General features: G+C 41.3%; 1 protein-coding gene across 1 annotated transcript in view; it reads left to right on the top strand.

Moving 5' to 3' along the window:
* Nucleotides 1–3,319: 3,319 nt before the first annotated feature.
* Nucleotides 3,320–21,800, top strand: part of ALDH8A1 (aldehyde dehydrogenase 8 family member A1) — a 30,655-nt gene continuing 12,174 nt past the window's right edge. The window contains exons 1-2 of the mRNA XM_075862508.1: nucleotides 3,320–3,487; nucleotides 5,254–5,401. Coding sequence (XP_075718623.1) covers nucleotides 3,362–3,487; nucleotides 5,254–5,401 — 274 coding nt within the window. The 5' untranslated portion in view covers nucleotides 3,320–3,361. The remainder of the gene's footprint in view (nucleotides 3,488–5,253; nucleotides 5,402–21,800) is intronic.

Raw genomic sequence — 21,800 nt, forward strand, 5'->3', positions numbered from 1 at the left:
ATATTAACCAATAGACCTGACAGAATATGCGTGGATTCACACATCACGTATTTGTTGCGGAATTTAAGTTAATTCAGTGAAAGCGTTTAATAGGGGCCCGGATGCCTTTCTTAAAAGTTATAATATCACAAGTTATTAGAATACTGTAGATGGGTCGTTGATCCAGGGATTTATTCTGATCGCCATATTTGGAGTCTGGAAGGATTTTTTTTTCCTAAGGCCTGTTTCACGCAAGTGTATTGGTAAACGTTCATAATAGGGATCTGCAATAATACGTAGGTATTACAGATGAAAGGACATCATTATGCCATTAGTATGTCATCGGTATTACGGATCCGTATGGGTCGGCTTATAAGCAGGAAATTTAACTACATGACATGAGACAGCCACTTGAAAAGCAAATACAATTCGGATGACATGATGCAATAAGTCAAATACGGATGCAACCGTATTTCAATCACTCTCCATAGATTTCAATGGGCAGTTTCCATTTGCAAAACGGATGAAAGTAGTGCACGTTTTTTTTTTTTGGGGGGGGGGTCTGGCGTTTTCTTCAAAACACAGCATGCTCTGGGTATGGTATTTTTTCAGCCAGTTTCTGATGTTCGTCTCCCATAAACATTCATTAATTTCTGCTTTAAAAAAAACTTGTGTTAATGTGTGTTCCTTTTTTTTACTGCATTTTTTTCTAAATTAATTACGGTGCTATTAGGAACAGTAAATACGTTTTCGGCCAACTTGGGACCCTTCACACTGAATATTGGATTTTACTAGTTGTAGATCTATTGGGCCTGCAGTATTTGGTCTCAAGAAGTCTATACACCCCAGAATGTTGGTGAACATACCACGGTTTAGAAAGCAATAAGTCCGCAAACAAAAAATGATGTGTGAAGGAAGCCTAGTGGTGAATTCACATGTCACGTACTTGTGGAATTTCACTTGGGGAATCCGCACCGAATTCCAGCAACAAAGTACAATACAATGTTCGTACCCCATTCACTCACACCGTAAAAAGGCTGCCTCAAATTCTAGATAATCTGTAGCTTTTGCCATAGCATGCCCTATCTGTTGTGGAAATGCAGCACAATTTCACTACGAATTTCATTCATTGCAATGAAGTGAGTGAAATCCACCGTTAAATTCCGCACCAAAATCAACAACAGAAGCCGCGTTTAACACGTGGATTTTGGCGCAGATTTTTAGGCTGATTCCATGGTCAAATTCTTAGGCAATGTGTAATTCTCGCATGAGATGTGGAAAATTAACTTCTGCCTCATGGGTTGTTTTTTTGGTTTGCCTTCCTCTTGTTCAACATTGCAGGAGAATAGATTGAGCTGGATGGTCTTAGAATATATCTTTTTTTTAGTCTTCCATACTATGCTACTAAGGGCCCATTTACACGAGCGTCAATCTCGTCCGTGTGCTGTGCGTTGAAACAACGCACACAGCATGCGGCCCCATTGCTTTCAATGAGGCTATTCACACATGCGTGAGTTTTCACACAGTGAATGTCTGTTGCGTGAAACTCACTGCATGTCCTATATGGGTGCGTGAAAACCACGGACAGCACTTGGACGCACATCCGTGTGCTGTCCGTGTTTTACGTATCGATTACATTGGGGAAAAAAAAGTGCTTGTGAGTGCATGAAAACACATGCAAAATCTGTCACGATCGTGTGAATGTAGAGTAAGGGGTGATGTGACCTTTGATGTGGGAGGCACATTGGGGGTTTTTCATGGATGGAGATCACTCTGTGAATTCACCTGTTTCTACATTCTTTCCCCAACATGCTGACATTATATACATATGAGAACGCAGATTGCAAAAATATGTCAATTGACGCTAAGGCCTTGTTCACACGATGGATTTTTCCTGACTAATGATCAGACGTGGATTTGGCCGAGATTCCACGGCAGAAATTCGAGGCTGACCCTCAGATTTCTGCTGTGGTTTTGCAGTACAAACAGGCACTTTTCTACATGCAAAAGGAATAATCTGTGTGCGGCGCTGCTCTCACGGCAGAATATACAGCGGAAGCTGCATCTATAAGTGACATGTCATTTTTTTTTATCTAAGCGTTTTTCATGTAGATCTCGACACAGAAAGCGTGCAAGGATTCAGCGTGCAAATTCCTCCGTGTCAACAGGGCTTTAGTCCACCTTGATTTAGTGCAGCTTTTGCATTCGACTTCTAGTTCATGGTTTTGAAAGCTAAGAGTGGATATACAAAACCTGATGAGGATATGGTCCTATGCGGTGAGTGCATTATATACCTAATCTATACGGTTTTGTCAAGTTACTTACATATTGTATAACCTTTATTTAAACAATTTAAGATTTAAAAAAAAAAAAAAAAAGTTTGCTTTATTTCCAGAATATTCGCCAGCCTTGACCATGTCCTCTGTTTGGCATTGCAGCTTAGTGTAATTCAAGTGAATGGGCCTCAGCGGAAGCCCATGGACGTCCATTGTGGGGTTCTGGATATAAAGCAGACCCTTTCTGTTTCTAATTGCTGATAACCCCTTTAAAGGGAAATTCCCATCTTACACGTTTGACGTATTGGGGCACTCTCCTATCTGGAGAAAATAAAAAAAGTCTTGTTGGCCTCTTTCTGTAACTCGGATAGGCTTCAATGGAGAGGGCCGAACAAGTGTGGCCTACTCTGTTGATTTCAACGGGGAACACGGACAATTTGAATCAGAGTTTAGGAATCTCCCGAAAGGTGAGGGTCCCAAGCGTGGGACTTGCGCCTATCATGCATTTATGGTATGTCTTGTAGATATGTCGTAAAAGTGTAAGATGGGAACACCCCTTTAATTTAGTGCACTTATTATGCGGCGGTGCACAGATCCAAATACAGAGACAACAGTAGTAATAATTTTAGGGGAAAATCGCTCTGAAGTATGGAATGCATTGGCACATGCCACGTGGTTTTTCTCATGGAATAAATTTGCCTCCATCATGTTCAGTATAAGCCATAGATTGATATGGACGCCATATATTGGATCCGTGTGACATGGATGCCAATTACAGCTGTGTAAATGAGACGTTCGCAAAATACCCATAATCTAAGTTTCAATAATATTTCAATACATACTACATTTATAATAAAGAACGTAATAGTATAAATAATTACTACACATTGCTGATCATTCCAGGTCTTGAATGAAGATGACATTATGGGATATGTAGACCGTTCTGTATATTCCGCTTATATTAGGGCTGGAATTGGCGAGGGAGCAGTTACTACTTCCAAGTTGTATATTTGCAGAGTGGGGAGGAGATTATCAGATGAACTTTACAGTCCAAATTCCAGAGTCATTTACCTGTTTTCAACAGAACACGGCTCTTTCCTGCTAACATGGAGACTAAAAAGCTGCAAAATTACATCGGTGGGAAATTTGTCCCAACTAAATCTTACATCAATTCATTTGATCCTTCTACAGGTGAAGTCTACTGCCAAGTACCTGATAGTGACCATGAGGAGGTGAGAAGACCGGGGCCATTTTCTTGCAGTAATCTTATTTGTCTTTATAAAATTCTACAGGAAACAAGCTGACGGTATAATATATATATATATATATATATGTGTGTATGTATGTGTATGTATATATATATATATATATATATATATATATATATATATATATTGCGCACGGCCGTGGCCGTGGAGTGTCATCCGGGGGCCGTCCGCAATCATGGGCCGTGCACATACAAAATGTGCATTGACTAAGTAGCCTGGACCACAAAGGCCTTGTCCTATTTTTTTGCGGTCATTGGCCCATACAATAAAATGTGTCCTATACTATCTGCAATTGCGGACCGTAATGCAGCCGTGTGCATGCGGCCTTATTTATAGAAGTCTCCATACAGGTATAACCCATTTCCAATAACTGCATTATATGAGTCTCAGAAAGCAGGAAGATAATTTTTCATGGATGCACTTGTTCAAACCAGGGAATACAAGGTATAACAATGTTTCATATAGCAATAATATACTGAAAGTGCGGGCTTATTCCTAACTTCATAGCAAGTCAACGCCACAAAACTGCGTGAGCGGGTTAATTCCCCTTGCTTATATTGTGCCAATGTATTGCACAGCATGGTACACAGATTGTAATCCCATCAGTCCCTGTGCCCATTCAGGCGCACGATCTAATTTTCCATCTCTGACATTGGTCAGGGCCAATCTCTTACCCAGTCAAACATCCTAAAGATATTAGCGGTAGTTTTTAAAGACACATTAGAGGAATTTTCTCACTGAGGACTTTTTTTTTTTACTTATCCACAGGATAGGTAATAAAAGTATGATCACTGGGGGCCTCAACGCTGGGACCCCCACCTATCACTAGAACTGGGGTCCCGACACCCGTTCCTCCTTATTGCAGGATCGAAATAAGGGGGATTTTCAATGTAAAATGTAATTACTATGGGGCTGATGGAAACAGCTGAGTGCTGTACTCGACTGTCTTCGTCAGGCCCATAAACATTGAGTGGAGAGGTATTCAAAATCCTCCTCACTGCGACACGGGACCCCCGTTCTAGTGATTCTTGAGGTCTCCAGCGATCATGCATTTATCACCTATCCTGTGTAAACAGGAAAATGTGCTGCTGACATGATGGTAATGGCATTATAGTAACATTCCCTTGTTCCCTTACTAGCTCCTTGTGAAAGCTGTCTCGTTGATCGGCGCTTATTTACATGGCCAATGTTGGGCCGTGTAAGAGGACTATTAGACAGATTGTCGATTATGGGTTATTTGCATGAAAGAACATGACTAATTTGGAAAATCCATCAAAATCAGCTGTGTCCATGCCAAGTTTGCCTGTGGTCCTCACACCATATGGTGTATGGTTCGTTAAGTGTATCAGAGCTCTGTCTCGTAATAAGCCATTCACCTGTGTCATCAGGACATTATCATGTCAGCCTCTAAATGTAAAAAGAAGAATGTTTTCACTCACTAACAGCAAGCAGAGCTCTTAAAAAACGATGTGGAATTGAAATTCAAATTACATTAGAAAGTTGCATTGTTTTTCACAATATAATGCAATATAATATTGCTTTATTTACATCATTTTTTTCCTCGAAACAGACGAATTTATAATTTTTTCATATATGGAAAAAGTACATTTATAGAATACCGGTACTTGGATTACTGTAAAAAAAAAAAAACAAAGGCAGCAAGAGTAAACTTATAATATCCCAATAATGTATGGCTAATGTGCAGTAAACAACAGATTTTTCCTCAAAAGGTTGGTGCTGCAGTCAATGCTGCTAAATCCGCGTTCCCCATCTGGTCCGCGTGGAGCCCTCAGGAGCGATCGAGAGTCATGAACAAGCTGGCAGACCTTATTGAAAACCACTTGGAGGAGTTTGCACAAGCAGAATCTAAAGACCAAGGTGACAGAGGACGTCTTTACTGTATGGGTATGTTCACAGGGCCTATTTTCAGCCGTTTTTTCGGGCCGTAAACGCCCCAAAAAACGTCTGAAAATACGGAAGCTGAACGCCTCATAACATCTGGCCATGTCAATGGGAAAAATGGCGTTTAGTTCCCACCGGGCTTTTTTTTAAAAACGGTGTGTAAAAAACGGTGTGTAAAAAACGCCCCTTAAAAAAGAAGTGCAAGTCACTCCTTGAGCCGTTTTTTGAGCCGTTTTTTCATTGTCTTAATGCATATTGATGTTTATCATTCTAATAACCGTTTCACATTCCTATCCTGACTTGAAGGCCTGTTCATGAATATAAGGTCACTAGTCCCCTATACAAGTGGAGGTCACCCGCGTCAGATGGGGACGATGGGAGAAAATAATAAGACTATGGTACTGTAATATGTTACCACATGTATAGTCAGCATATTTGATTTGTACACCCATGGCACTGTCCCATGTGATGATTTTTATCCAAGAGCGAAGTTCCCCTTTAGGATGACAAATACCAGACATATAAAGCATTAGGTAATGCATTACTGGAATCCAACCTTAAATAAAACACTGCATTTATCACTACGGAGGTAATGAAAGAAAAGCAGCAAGAATAAGCCGCTTTATTTGCAAGCACATATAAAGGTGTTGTAGCAACGGGTCAGAAATGAGTCACAAAAGAATGTATGCCTGCAAAATCCCAAACAGGGAAAGTTAGCTTGTACGCTAAAGGAAATGAGTTTGCATAAAGTCTAAGTTGGTTTGCACTAAATCTACTAAAATAAAATGTGCATGGGTATTTCCTAAAGAAGAAGTCTACACGCCTCTGCCTGTCCTGTAGATCAAAGGTACCTGCACCAAATGTAGAAAGTGCTTTTCTATACTTCACCCATGTACGAAATATAATGTAATTCTGGCATTTCCCAGAAGTCACGTAGTAAAAACAGTTCTCAAGCATTTCATCAGCCAAAGAGTATTTGTCCAAGTATTACAACTTGGTCCATTGATTCACAGATTTTAAGAAAAGAAAGTTCTTGTAGTCTATTACATTCATTGTATCCCTTCTGCTGGATGGTGCCCTGCGCAGAACTGTCCGTTGGCGCTGCCTCCCACATATGGTGTGCTGTCATACAGTGCCTACGTGTAAGCGCCATCCAGTATAAAATAATGTACGGCCCAAATAACAATGCTATATAATGCTGCTACCACCAAAAATAATATACGGTAAAGTACCTACGTAGCAGTACCATCGAATGTCACACAAAGTATATACCCCCATACAGTGACCAGATAATAGCTTCACACTGATCCGCTTGGAGCGTCTGGTAGACGCCTTTACATCGCTCTACTTTAAAATTACACACCGATTGTGAAGAAGGCCTTGGATAGGCCGAAACGTCATCGCTTTTCCAAAAAATACTGTTTGGAATAAAATTAAATAATTTTGAAAATCAATTCCAAGTGTTCCTAGAGTGCTTTAGGTTTTTTCTATGTACAGATAATAGCTTCAGACATAAAGTAGTCAAATAACATTTAGCTGTTGTACAGCACTATTACTGCTTTGTATAATCATCAGGATCCGACATCAGAATGTAATGTTTATACAGAAATGTCAATGGAAAATTTATTTTGCCATATATAAAGAGATTAGTGAAAGGGCTACTTGTTATTCGACTAATAGTTAAAGGCTATGTAAAACTTTGTAGCCTTATTTATAGGTCTGCTATTCTCAATCCACTTCTGGTTTTGACTTACAAAATGCAAGCAAAATCTGCAGCAAATTTGCACTGTGTGAACAAGGCCTAATAGCGATCTAATCTAATTGTTATAAATGTCAATTGCAAAAATGTATATAAACACATCAGATATACATTAAATTAAAAAACAAAAAGCCTACAAAGGTAGAAATAGCCTTAAATGTAAGACTTTATACTAGCTTTAATCCAGTGCAGCACCTGCCATGAGGCCAGGTGAGCCGACGGCCTCAGGCGGCACCACCTACCCAAACGGGGGGGGGGGGCGGCATTTTGACTCCTCCTCTCTGACGCTGTACACAGCACATGCAGCCAGAGAGGAGCATGTCTGCAGGAGGAGAAACGAGCAGCACGAGGTAAGTTCCTGCCTTGCTGGGACCGGGACCCGTGACGTGAGTATACTGCAAAGGGGGAGTCTGGGCATTTTACCGACAGCAGAGGGCTCTATGGGGCTGGAATAATCCACCCCATAGAGCCCTCACATCACTATAATGGAAGGATTAGTGTGGGTGGGGGAGCGTCTGACTTACTGCAGAGAGCTCTATAGGGGGGGGGGGATTCTGCCCCCCCTTTAGAGCAGTCAGTCAGATGCTCAGACCCCCCTAACCTTTCAGTATAGTAACTAGTCAGGGCTCTATGGTGGGGGGATAATTCCCCCCTATAGAGCCCTCTGCTGTCAGTAAAACGCCCAGACCCCCCCCCCCTTGCAGTATACTCCTGGCTATGTAGCTTTCCTGTGCTTTATTAGCGTGGGAAAGCTACAAGCAGAGCTGTGACTGGTGAGTCTCACAGTCACTCCCAGTGCACACTGCATGCGGCAGTCAGTCTGACTGTGAGTCTCTGACCAGTCACCATCCACACGCAGCAGAGACAGGATAGACTGATAAACCCTCAACTACTACAGTTTCACAGGCATTGACTATAATGGCTTCTATAGTGTAGTGGTCAGCTTGTCTGCCTTACATGTGGAAGGTTGCTGGTTCAAATCCCAGCTGGGGTTTGTTTTTTTTTTTTGTTTTTTTATATTAATATCTTGTATTGGGCTTTGTTCACACTAGCATTAATATACGTTTACCTCTCTTCCGTCAGAGGAAGAGAGGATCGATACGTTAAACGGAAAGCAACGGCTCCATTAGAATTACCATTGCTTTCAATGGTAATTCTTTTGTATCAGTTGCTTTCCGTTTGTCTCCGTTCGCTAGGTTTCCGTTCTTTTAAACGGAAATAAAAGTTCTGCAGACTGCACTTTTGTTTCCTTTAAAAAAACTGAAACTTAGCGAACGGAGACAAATGGAAAGCAACTGATACAAAAGAATTACCATTGAAAGCAATGGTAATTCTAATGGAACCGTTGCTTTCCGTTTAACATATCGATCCTCTCTTCCTCTGACGGAGGAGAGGTAAACGTATATTAATGCTAGTGTGAAAGAAGCCTTCGGGCCTGTTCACATCAGCGTTGGCTTTCCGTTCTGGGGTTCCGTCGGAGGTAACCCCGCAACGGAAAGTCAAACTGAAACCACAGCTTCCGTTTCTGTCACCATTAGCGCAGTCGACTGCGCTATTGATTCCGTCACAAAAACGGAAACCTGCCGGAATGGTGACGAACGGAAACCATTAGCAATGTTTCCGTCACCATTGATTTCAATGGTGACTGAAACGGAAGCTGTGGTTTCAGTTTGACTTTCCGTTGCGGGGTCCACCCGACGGAAACCTCGCACGGAACCCCGGAATGGAAAGCCAACGCTAATGTGAACAGGCCCTAATCCTTCCCCATAAACCTGCCCCCGCTAATTAAAATAAATATATTATATAATGTATATAGCGCTGTATCCTGTATCTGTCAGGTCAGGGGGACTGACTGATTCAGTGTCAGCGAGTCCTGCAGGATCGAGCTGCTACCGATCACATCTAAGTTCATAACTTAGATGTGATCAGTAATAGCCGACCTAATGCATTCAGGTCTCAGCGCTATATACAGCTGCTCTGTATACAGGATACAAAGCAGCTGTATCTCAAAAAGTACAAATCATTTTCAATAAAAAGTAAATAAAACTTGGACCAATCGCATTAATAGTTATCTTTATATATCATAGTGACATGTCCGAAGTTTTCATCGGTGGGGGACCGAGCACTGAGGCCCCCACCAATCGCTAAAACGAAGCAGCAGAAGTGGTCGGGTGAGCGCTGTGCCGCTTCATTTATGATCGACTTTCAGCCGAGTGAGCGGTGTACGTACTCCTAGACTTTCTATTGAGCCCGTACACTGCTCCAAGGAAAGCCAAACAGAATTGAAGCGGCACACCGTTCACCCGAGCACTTCTGCTGCTTCGTTTTAGCGACTAGTAGGGGGTCTCAGTGTTCGGACCCCACTGATTAAAACTTCTGACATGTCAAAAGTTTTTTAAAAAGTTGTTACACTTTAAGGGGGGATTCACACGAGCGTGATTTGGCAGCGTGTAGACCGCGTGGTTTTCGCGCGGCACGCAATGCCCTATAGAAGTCTATGGGGCAGTACACACAGTCCGTGTATTTTGCGCAGCGTTTGTTCGCTGCGCAAAATACGCGACAGGTTCAATAACTCTGCGTATTTCACGCATCACGCACCCATTGAAGTCAATGGGTGCGTGAAAACCAGGCAGGTCGCACGGAAGCTCTTCCGTGCGAACTGCGTGTTTGCGCAACAGCTGTCAAAAGGATGAATGGAAACAGAAAAGCACCACGTGCTTTTCTGTTTCCAAGCATCCAAACGGAGTGTCTTTGCGAGGAGCGAACCCCGACAACCGAAGCTAACTTCACCGGGTTCGGCCAAACTCGTTTTGGCCGAACCCGGCAAAAAAAATTCCGGTCCGCGACGTCGGAAGACATTCACTGTGCATGGTGCTGAAAGAGTTAAACTGTTTCAGCACCATGGACAGTGACTTGCGATCCCAAAATACATGAACCTGTAAAAAAAAAACGAAGTTCTAACTTACCGATTACTCCTGTCTCCTTCCTGCAGTCCGACCTCCCGGGATGACACTTCAGTTCAAGTGACAGCTCCAGCCAATCACAGGCCAAGCACAGGCTGCAGCCAATCACAGGCTGCAGCGGTCACTTGGACTGCCGCGTCATCCAGGGAGGTGGGGCCCGATGTCAAGAGAGGCGCGTCACCAAGGACGCGTCACCAAGGACGCGTCACCAAGGCAACGGCCGGGAAGTTCTCGGTAAGTAGGAACTTTATCTTTTTTTTTTTACAGGTTTTTCGCTGTTGTGTTCGGCATTCACTGTCGAGGGTGCTGAAAGATTTAGCTCTTTCAGCACCTTGGACAGTGACGGGCGTCGACAAGCCTCATCTCTATGATGCCGGCTGCGCGAAAATCATGCAGCCGCGCATCAGACACGCATGACACACGCAGCTGTCAAATGGTTTTTGCGCTCGCAAAACGCTGCGTTGTTTGCGCGCGCAAAAACGCAACGCTCGTGTGAATCTGCCCTTAAAGAGAATCTTTCACCTGCCCACACATTTGCATTTGAGTGCAGCATGTAATGGTCAGGGCTGCACAAACTCTGGGGCACTTTATATTTTTTTTCCTACTCTCTTTCCTTACTTAGATATCTGTGCTGTAATATTTGGCACCCGATATTTAAATAACCCCATGAACTGCCAATGGGGCGGTAATTGGCAAGGGGGCGTGTAACATCGCTGTGACACTGCCCAATCCGCTACGGACAATGTCAACAGCAAGAGCTGGAGAGAGGAGATCATGTGCGCATGCACACGCTCTCACTCTTCAGTTCTCGGCAGGCAAGTACAAGACTGTGATCTCAGGTGAGAGATCAGTCTTGTCGTCGTCCTTGTCTGCCGAGAGCTAAAGAGTGAGAGCGTGCGTGCGCGCACAGCTCCAATGCCATGGAACAGAAGCAGAAGAATTCACACTCTTCTTCTCCTCTTGTGTTCCTTAGTGGTGGCGGAGCTGCATGCACGCGCTCTCTCTCCAGCTCTTGCTGTAATGCTGACCGTAGCTGATTGGACAGTGTCACAGCGATGTTACACGCCCCCTTGCCAATTACCTCCCCATTGACAGTTCATGGGGTTATTTAAATATCGGGCGTCAAATATTACAGCACTGATATCTAAATAACGAAGGAGGCTAGGAAAAAAATGTAAAGTGCCCCAGAGTTTGTGCGGCCCTCCCCATTACATGCTGCACTCAGCTGTACATGTATGGGGAGGTGAAAGGTTCTCTTTAAAAGAAAGGTGTTATAATTATTTTTTTTTATTTGATATGTTTTATTTTATGGGCCTAATTTTTCTAATTATTTTAATATGTTTCCGAAGGTAGCTATTTATTCATATGTTTGTACGTCTGTGGGGGCAGCCAGCTTTATTTTTATTTTTCATACTGCTAATTTTTGTTTTGCAGGTTCCGCTGGACCATTTGGACTACGTCGTAGATTCGTTGGACTACTTCGCTGATTTAAGCTTTATTTCTTTTTTTTTAATAAAATGGATTGTGTGGAAGAGTTGTCATTTCAATAAAATACATTTCTTTATGTCTCTGTTTTTTAATACTTCATTACCGCCTTAGTAATGGCTGCTGTCTGATTGAGAGCGTCCATTACTAAGAAGGGGCTTAGTGTTAGCCAGTAATAAGGCCGTCACTAACCCCTATTATTACCCCGGTACCCACCGCCACCAGGAGTATCGGGAAGAGCTGGGTACGATCCAGCACCCGACCATCTGAAGTGAAGGGTACTTGGGTGGCCGCAGGCTGGTACTATCAGGCTCGGAATGGCCAAAAACCATGGCCCTTCCCACCCTGGTAATGCTAGACTGCTGCTGCTTTATTGTATCTGGCTGGTTATGAAAAATGGAGGGGATCTCACATAATTTTTTTTCTATTATTTTTTTTTTTTTAAAAGACGTGGGGTTCCCGCTATTTTTCACAACCAGCCAGATACAATAAAGCAGCTGCAGCCTAGCATCACCAGCGTGGGAAGGGCCACGTTTTTTATCCCTTCCCAGCCTGGTAAAACCATCCTGTGGCCGCCCTGCTGCCTTACTGTCGCTTCAGATGGTCGGGTACTGGATCGTACTCCCCTCGCGGCAGTGGGAACCGGGGTAATAATAGGGGTTAGTGATAGCCTTTTTACTGGCTAACACTAAGCGCCTTCTTAGTAATGGACGCTCTCAATCAGACAGCAGCCATTACCAAGGCCATAATAAAGTATTAAAAAAAACAGACATAAGAAAAACTTTTATTGAAATCTAAACTCCCCCATGCAACCCTCTTTCACCATTTTTTTTTTTTTTAAAAAAAAGTAGATCATCGGAATAGTCCAATGAATCTACGACGTAGTCCAAACGCTCCAGCGGAACCTACCAAAAAAAAGCAGTATAAAAATTTAAAAAACGTAAATTTGCCACAATAGTCACTCGATATAACTATACTGTAATCACTTATATGGTCTGCAGATATCTTGTGTATAACTGGCATCTACCTCTATAAGGTCACTATATGGTGGTAATATTGGTCTATATATAGTGTGATTTATTCACTAACAGTATGGTGGGTTTTTTCTGACACTATGTTGTAGTAATATGTGATCATGGTTTGGTCGTTTTATTCAGTAACCGTATGGAGGTATTATTCAGTAACAGTATGGAGGTATTATTCAGTAACAGTATAAAGGTATTATTCAGTAACAGTATGGGGGTATTATTCAGTAATAGTATAAAGGTATTATTCAGTAACAGTATGGGGGTATTATTCAGTAACAGTATGGGGGTATTATTCAGTAACAGTATGGGGGTATTATTCAGTAACAGTATGGGGGTATTATTCAGTAACAGTATGGAGGTATTATTCAGTAACAGTATGGGGGTATTATTCAGTAACTGTATGGAGGTATTATTCAGTAACAGTATGGAGGTATTATTCAGTAACAGTATGGGGGTATTATTCAGTAACAGTATGGGGGTATTATTCAGTAACAGTATGGAGGTATTATTCAGTAACAGTATGGAGGTATTATTCAGTAACAGTATGGGGGTATTATTCAGTAACAGTATGGGGATATTATTCAGTAACAGTATGGGGATATTATTCAGTAACCGTATGGAGGTATTATTCAGTAACAGTATGGAGGTATTATTCAGTAACAGTATGGAGGTATTATTCAGTAACAGTATGGGGGTATTATTCAGTAACAGTATGGGGATATTATTCAGTAACAGTATGGAGGTATTATTCAGTAACAGTATGGAGGTATTATTCAGTAACAGTATGGGGTATTATTCAGTAACAGTATGGAGGTATTATTCAGTAACAGTATGGAGGTATTATTCAGTAACAGTATGGGGGTATTATTCAGTAGCAGTATGGGGGTATTATTCAGTAGCAGTATGGGGGTATTATTCAGTAACAGTATGGGGGTATTATTCAGTAACTGTATGGAGGTATTATTCAGTAACAGTATGGAGGTATTATTCAGTAACAGTATGGGGGTATTATTCAGTAACAGTATGGAGGTATTATTCAGTAACAGTATGGAGGTGTTATTCAGTAACAGTATAAAGGTATTATTCAGTAACAGTATGGGGGTATTATTCAGTAATAGTATAAAGGTATTATTCAGTAACAGTATGGGGGTATTATTCAGTAACAGTATGGGGGTATTATTCAGTAACAGTATGGAGGTATTATTCAGTAACAGTATGGAGGTATTATTCAGTAACAGTATGGAGGTATTATTCAGTAACAGTATGGAGGTATTATTCAGTAACAGTATAAAGGTATTATTCAGTAACAGTATGGGGGTATTATTCAGTAATAGTATAAAGGTATCATTCAGTAACAGTATGGGGGTATTATTCAGTAACAGTATGGAGGTATTATTCAGTAACAGTATGGAGGTATTATTCAGTAACAGTATGGAGGTATTATTCAGTAACAGTATGGAGGTATTATTCAGTAACAGTATAAAGGTATTATTCAGTAACAGTATGGGGGCATTATTCAGTAATAGTATAAAGGTATTATTCAGTAACAGTATGGGGGTATTATTCAGTAACAGTATGGGGGTATTATTCAGTAACAGTATGGAGGTATTATTCAGTAACAGTATGGGGGTATTATTCAGTAACTGTATGGAGGTATTCAGTAACAGTATGGAGGTATTATTCAGTAACAGTATGGGGGTATTATTCAGTAACAGTATGGAGGTATTATTCAGTAACAGTATGGAGGTATTATTCAGTAACAGTATAAAGGTATTATTCAGTAACAGTATGGGGGTATTATTCAGTAATAGTATAAAGGTATTATTCAGTAACAGTATGGGGGTATTATTCAGTAACAGTATGGGGGTATTATTCAGTAACAGTATGGGGGTATTATTCAGTAATAGTATAAAGGTATTATTCAGTAACAGTATGGGGGTATTATTCAGTAGCAGTATGGGGGTATTATTCAGTAGCAGTATGGGGGTATTATTCAGTAGCAGTATGGGGGTATTATTCAGTAGCAGTATGGAGGTATTATTCAGTAACAGTATGGGGGTATTATTCAGTAACAGTATGGGGTATTATTCAGTAACAGTATGGGGTATTATTCAGTAACAGTATGGAGGTATTATTCAGTAACAGTATGGGGGTATTATTCAGTAACAGTATGGGGTATTATTCAGTAACAGTATGGGTTATTATTCAGTAACAGTATGGGGGTATTATTCAGTAACAGTATGGAGGTATTATTCAGTAACAGTATGGAGGTATTATTCAGTAACAGTATGGGGGTATTATTCAGTAACAGTATGGAGGTATTATTCAGTAACAGTATGGAGGTATTATTCAGTAACAGTATGGGGGTAGTATTCAGTAACAGTATGGGGGTATTATTCAGTAACAGTATGGGGGTATTATTCAGTAACAGTATGGGGGTATTATTCAGTAACAGTATGGGGGTATTATTCAGTAACAGTATGGGGGTATTATTCAGTAACAGTATGGAGTATTATTCAGTAACAGTATGGGGGTATTATTTGTAATTTTGGTCTTACAATCTATGTAAATTACTGTTGTGGGGAAGTGTTAATGTGGCAGCAGATGATCAGGCTAAGAGACAGTCTGCAGAGTGGCATGTGATATACTTTGACATGTAGGTGATACTTACGTGTGGGATGTGGGCCCATAACTTGTGTACAGCCCAGGGCCAATGATCATATTAATCCACCACTGGCATCGAGCCAGCACAGGCAGACCACTACAATACAGCAGGTAGAGCAAAGAAACCAGCCCAGGACGTGCCGTTTCAAAACAGCGCTAAGCGCGATCCGTCCTGGACTGGCCTGAATGTAATTGCAGAGAGTCACGCCGCAAATGAGACTGGCTGCCGAGGAAAGATATGGGGCAGGGCAGACTGTACTATTTGTACTGATTGGCAGTAAGAAGAATTCTTTAAATATTTTCCATACTTCAAACAGCACTTTAAGGCTATCTTCACATTGAGTTTTTTGCAGGAGGAAAATTCTGCCTCAAAATTCTGTTTGGGATTTCGAGGCAAATTTTGTCCTTCCTGCACGTCGTTTGCCGCGATTATCACCGCGTTTTTCGCTCGCGGCCATTGAGTGCTACGGGCAAAAAACTCAGCGAAATACCCTTTCTCTGCCTCCCATTGATGTCAATAGGAGGTCAGAGGCGTAAACGTGCAAAGATAGGGCATGTCCCTTCTTTCTCGGGAGGCATTTTCGGCCGGTATTTGACTAGTTTTGCGGAGCGGTTTTCGCGCCCAAAAACTCGTCAAAATACTCCATGTGAACAGGGCCTAACAAATAAACATCAAATGCTTTCCTATTTAAAAAATGTATATATTGTGTGTTTGATGTGTAAAGCTAGGAATGAGAAAACTCTGATAGATTTTTTTTTGGGGGGGGCGCCTTTTTATAGTTCGCCTCAGGCGGCAGACGGGCTAGGTTACCCCTTCAGGACACAGCCTGTTTTGGCTTTAAAAACTAACCCGATTTTTTCAAATCTGACATGTATCACTTTATGTGGTAATAACTTTGGAATGCTTTTACCTATCCAAGCGATTCTGAGATTGATTTCTTGTGACATATTGGACTTTATGTTAGTGGAAAAGTTTGGTTGAGAAATTCATTATTTCTTTGTGGAAAAACACCAAAATTTAGAGAGAATTTTCAAAAATTATGATTTTTCTAAATGTAAATGTATCTGCTTGTAAAACAGATAGTAATACCACATAAAATAATTACTAGTTAACATTTCTCGTATGTCTAATTTATGTTTGCATAGTTTTTTGAACGTCCTTTTATTCTTCTAGGACGTTACAAAGCGCAGATCTTTAGCAGCAGAAATTTCAAAAGGCTATTTTTTCAGGGACCAGTTCTGAAGTGGCTTTGAGGGCCATATATATTAGAAACCCCCATAAAACACCCCACTTTGAAAGTATTTTAACCCTTTAGGTGTTTCACAGGAATTAAAGCAGGTATTTACAGGTGAAATTTACAAATTATTTTTTTTTTACAAAATTCACTTGTAATAAGTTTTTTTGTAACACAGTAGGTTTTACCTGAGAAACGCAACTCAATATTTATTGCCCACATTCTGCAGTTTTTAGAAATATCCTACATGTGGCCCTAGTGTGCTAATAGACTGAAACACCGGCCTCAGAAGCAAAAGAGCAACTGGTGGATTTTGGGGCCTCCTTTTTTTTTTTTTTAGATTATATTTTAGGCACCATATCAGGTTTGAATAGTCTTCTGGTGCCAAAAATGTGGAAACCCCCCAAAAGTGACCCAATTTTTTTTGAACCTACACCCCTCAAGGAATTTTTATAGGGGTATAGTTAGCATTTTGACCCCACAGTTTTTTTGCTAAATTTATTTGAATTACTCTGTGAAAATGAAAATCTATTTTTTTTCTGAAAAAACATCGAATTTTCTAATTTTTGCAAGGAATAAAGGAGAAAAAGCACCCCAACATTTGTAAAGCAATTTCTCCCGATTACGGAAATACGCCATATGTGGTAATAAACTGCTGTTTGACGCCAAAAATTTGTAAACCCCACAGAAGTAACCTAATTTTTGAAGCTACACTCCTCAAGGAATATATCTAGGGGCATAATGAGAATTGTTAGTATGTGACGGACACCTCTTATGGTATTCATCTAGGGGTATATTGAGAATTGTTACTATGTGACGCACACCTCTCATGGTATTCATCTAGGGGTATAATGAGGATTGTTAGTATGTGACGGACACCTCTCATGGTATTCATCTAGGGGTATAGTGAGAATTGTTACTGTGTGACGCACACCTCTCATGGTATTCATCTAGGGGTATAATGAGAATTGTTAGTATGTGACGGACACCTCTCATGGTATTCATCTAGGGGTATAGTGAGAATTGTTACTGTGTGACGGACACCTCTCATGGTATTCATCTAGGGGTATAATGAGAATTGTTAGTATGTGACGCACACCTCTCATGGTATTCATCTAGGGGTATAATGAGAATTGTTCGTATGTGACGGACACCTCTCATGGTATTCATCTAGGGGTATAATGAGAATTGTTAATATGTGACGCACACCTCTCATGGTATTCATCTAGGGGTATAATGAGAATTGTTCGTATGTGACGGACACCTCTCATGGTATTCATCTAGGGGTATAGTGAGAATTGTTACTGTGTGACGCACACCTCTCATGGTATTCATCTAGGGGTATAATGAGAATTGTTAGTATGTGACGGACACCTCTCATGGTATTCATCTAGGGGTATAGTGAGAATTGTTACTGTGTGACGGACACCTCTCATGGTATTCATCTAGGGGTATAATGAGAATTGTTAGTATGTGACGCACACCCCTCATGGTATTCATCTAGGGGTATAATGAGAATTGTTCGTATGTGACGGACACCTCTCATGGTATTCATCTAGGGGTATAATGAGAATTGTTAATATGTGACGCACACCTCTCATGGTATTCATCTAGGGGTATAATGAGAATTGTTAGTATGTGACGGACAGATCTCTCATGGTTTTCATCTAGGGGTATAGTGAGAATTGTTACTGTGTGACGCACACCTCTCATGGTATTCATCTAGGGGTATAATGAGAATTGTTAGTATGTGACGGACACCTCTCATGGTATTCATCTAGGGGTATAGTGAGAATTGTTACTGTGTGACGCACACCTCTCATGGTATTCATCTAGGGGTATAATGAGAATTGTTAGTATGTGACGGACACCTCTCATGGTATTCATCTAGGGGTATAGTGAGAATTGTTACTGTGTGACGCACACCTCTCATGGTATTCATCTAGGGGTATAATGAGAATTGTTACTATGTGACGGACACCTCTCATGGTATTCATCTAGGGGTATAATGAGAATTGTTACTATGTGACGGACACCTCTCATGGTATTCATCTAGGGGTATAATGAGAATTGTTGCTATGTGACGGACACCTCTCATGGTATTCATCTAAGGGTATAGTGAGAATTGTTAGTATGTGACGGACACCTCTCATGGTATTCATCTAGGGGTATAATGAGAATTGTTACTATGTGACGCACACCTGTCATGGTATTCATCTACGGGTATAGTGAGAATTGTTAGGGTATGTTCACACGGCCAAATTTCAGACGTATACGAGGCGTATTATGCCTCGTTTTACGTCTGAAAATAGGGCTATAATACGTCGGCAAACATCTGCCCATTCATTTGAATGGGTTTGCCGACGTACTGTGCAGACGACCTGTTATTTACGCGTCGTCGTTTGACAGCTGTCAAACGACGACGCGTAAAAATACAGCCTCGTCAAAAGAAGTGCAGGACACTTCTTTGGACGTTTTTGGAGCTGTTTTCTCATAGACTCCAATGAAAACAGCTCCAAAAACGGACGTAAAAAACGCCGCGAAAAATGCGAGTTGGTCAAAAAACGTCTGAAAAGCAGGGTCTGTTTTCCCTTGAAAACAGCTCTGGATTTTCAGACGTTTTTGCTGACTCTGTGTGAACATACCCTTACTATATGACGCACACCTCTCATGGTATTCATCTAGGGGTATAATGAGAATTGTTAGTATGTGACGGACACCTCTCATGGTATTCATCTAGGGGTATAGTGAGAATTGTTACTATATGACGGACACCTCCCATGATATTCTTCTAGGGGGTATAATAAGAATTGTGATGGACACCTCTCACAGGGGCATAGCTGGGGGGGCAGACAGGGCATGTGCCCCAGGCGCAACTTAGAGGAGGGCGCCAGCACCGCACCGTCCATGACGCAGCAGTCTGTCTGGAGAGAGGGAGCAGACACACCGGAGCAGAGCACTGCAGAGCAAAAGAAGCCACAGGACAGTGGTGAGTACACAGTGTAAACAATTTAGTGCCTGGGAACACATGACATTATTTTGGGTGAGAAGGAGACAACTGTTGGTGCAATAGTAAGAAAATGGAAGACATACAAAATGACTGTCAATCGACATCGATCTGGGGCTCCTAGCCAGTCTCCAGACCTTAATCCCATCGAAAACTTATGGAGGGAGCTGAAGATCAGAGTTGCCAAGCGACAGCCTCGAAATCTTAATGATTTACAGATGATCTGCAAAGAGGAGTGGGCCAAAATGCCATCTAACATGTGTGCAAACCTCATCATCAACTACAAAAAACGTCTGACTGCTGTGCTTGCCAACAAGGGTTTTGCCACCAAGTATTAAAGGGAATGTGTTGCCAGCAAAACATGTTTTTTTTTTTTTAGTTAAACAATTAGTATATAGGTGATTAAACATTGTTCTAATTTTTTTTTTTTTTTCACGAGTCAGGAAATATTATAAATTGGATTCTAATTTATAATATTTCCAATTACTGGTCACTAGATGGAGCCATTCCCAAAATTGCAGCATTGCATGTGGTAAAGCAACCACATTGCTTTATGCTGCAAAATTGGGTAAAAAGCCCTTGCTCTAGTGAGCTCTCAGCATCTCCCCCTCCTTTATCCTGGCTAGTGCCGGGAGAAACGAGGGGTTTGAACGGTCTAACCTCCTACACTGTGTGTCGCCATTTTTTGAGCTAACACACAGTGTAGAAGGTTTACATACAGTAGTAAACACACACTGAAACACAAACATACATAGAAATCCCTTACCTGCTCCAGTCGCCGCCGCTCCCTCCGGTCCATCCGCTCCGTCTGCTGCCGCTGCTCCATGTGCACAAGTCCGGAAGCCGCGACCGGAAGTAGTAATCTTACTGTCCGGCCGCGACTTCCGGTCCACAGGAAAATGGCGCCGGACGGCGCGCATTTCAAATTGAACTGTGTGGGAGCGGCGCATGCGCCGTTCCCACACAGCGGCGTACATGTTAGTGGATGGAACGGGCCCCGTTCGCAGTCCCTATGGGACTGGAGCTGCCGTATTCCATGTCTGTATGTGTCGTTAATCGACACATACAGAAATGGAGAAAAAAAATGGCAGCCCCCATAGGGAAGAAAAAGTGTAAAAATAAGAAAAAGTAACACACAAACACACAAATTAATCCAAACGTTTTTAATAAAGCACTAACATCTTTAACATATTAAAAAAAAAAATTGTGGTAACACTGTTTCTTTAAGTCTTGTTTGCCAAAGGGATCAAATACTTATTTCTCTGTGCACAATGCAAATAAATATATATAATTTTAATGTGATTTTCTGTTTTTTTTTTTTTTTAATATAATCTATCTCTCACTGGTAAAATTAACCTAGCCTAAAAATTCTAGACTGTTCAGGTATTTTACAGTGGGCAAACTTACAAAATCAGCAAGGGATCAAATACTTATTTCCTTCACTGTATATTGCTTGTAAAATGTACAAATGTTTTTACGCTTGAGTTACATTTAAAAAAATGTGGAAAAGAAATGACACGTCATTGATTAGTAAGGAAAACAAACATGGCGAGGGGGAAGGAGATGTCGGGAAAGAGGTTGGGGGGGGGGCGCCAAACTGAATCTTTGTTTTGGGTGCTGGAGAACCTAGCTATGCTTCTGCCTCTCATGGTATTCATCTAGGGGTATAATGAGAATTGTTAGTATGTGACGGACACCTCTCATGGTATTCATCTATGGGTATAGTGAGAATTGTTACTGTGTGACGCACACCGCTCATGGTATTCATCTAGGGGTATAATGAGAATTGTTACTATGTGACGTACACCTGTCATGGTATTCATCTACGGGTATAGTGAGAATTGTTACTATATGACGCACACCTCTCATGGTATTCATCTAGGGGTATAATGAGAATTGTTACTATATGACGCACACCTCTCATTGTATTCATCTAGGGGTATTATGAGGATTGTTAGTATGTGACGGACACCTCTCATGGTATTCATCTAGGGGTATAGTGAGAATTGTTACTATATGACGCACACCTCTCATGGTATTTATCTACGGGTATTATGAGAATTGTTACTATGTGACGGACACCTCTCATGGTATTCATCTAGGGGTATAAGAAGAATTGTGAATATGTGACGGACACCTCTCATGGTATTCATCTAGTGGTATAATGAGAATTGTTACTATGTGACGGACACCTCTTAATGGTATTAATTTTTTTTGTTGAGGTAACACATCTA

The sequence above is a fragment of the Rhinoderma darwinii genome, chromosome 4, assembly GCF_050947455.1.
Source record: "Rhinoderma darwinii isolate aRhiDar2 chromosome 4, aRhiDar2.hap1, whole genome shotgun sequence".
NCBI lineage: Eukaryota > Metazoa > Chordata > Amphibia > Anura > Rhinodermatidae > Rhinoderma > Rhinoderma darwinii.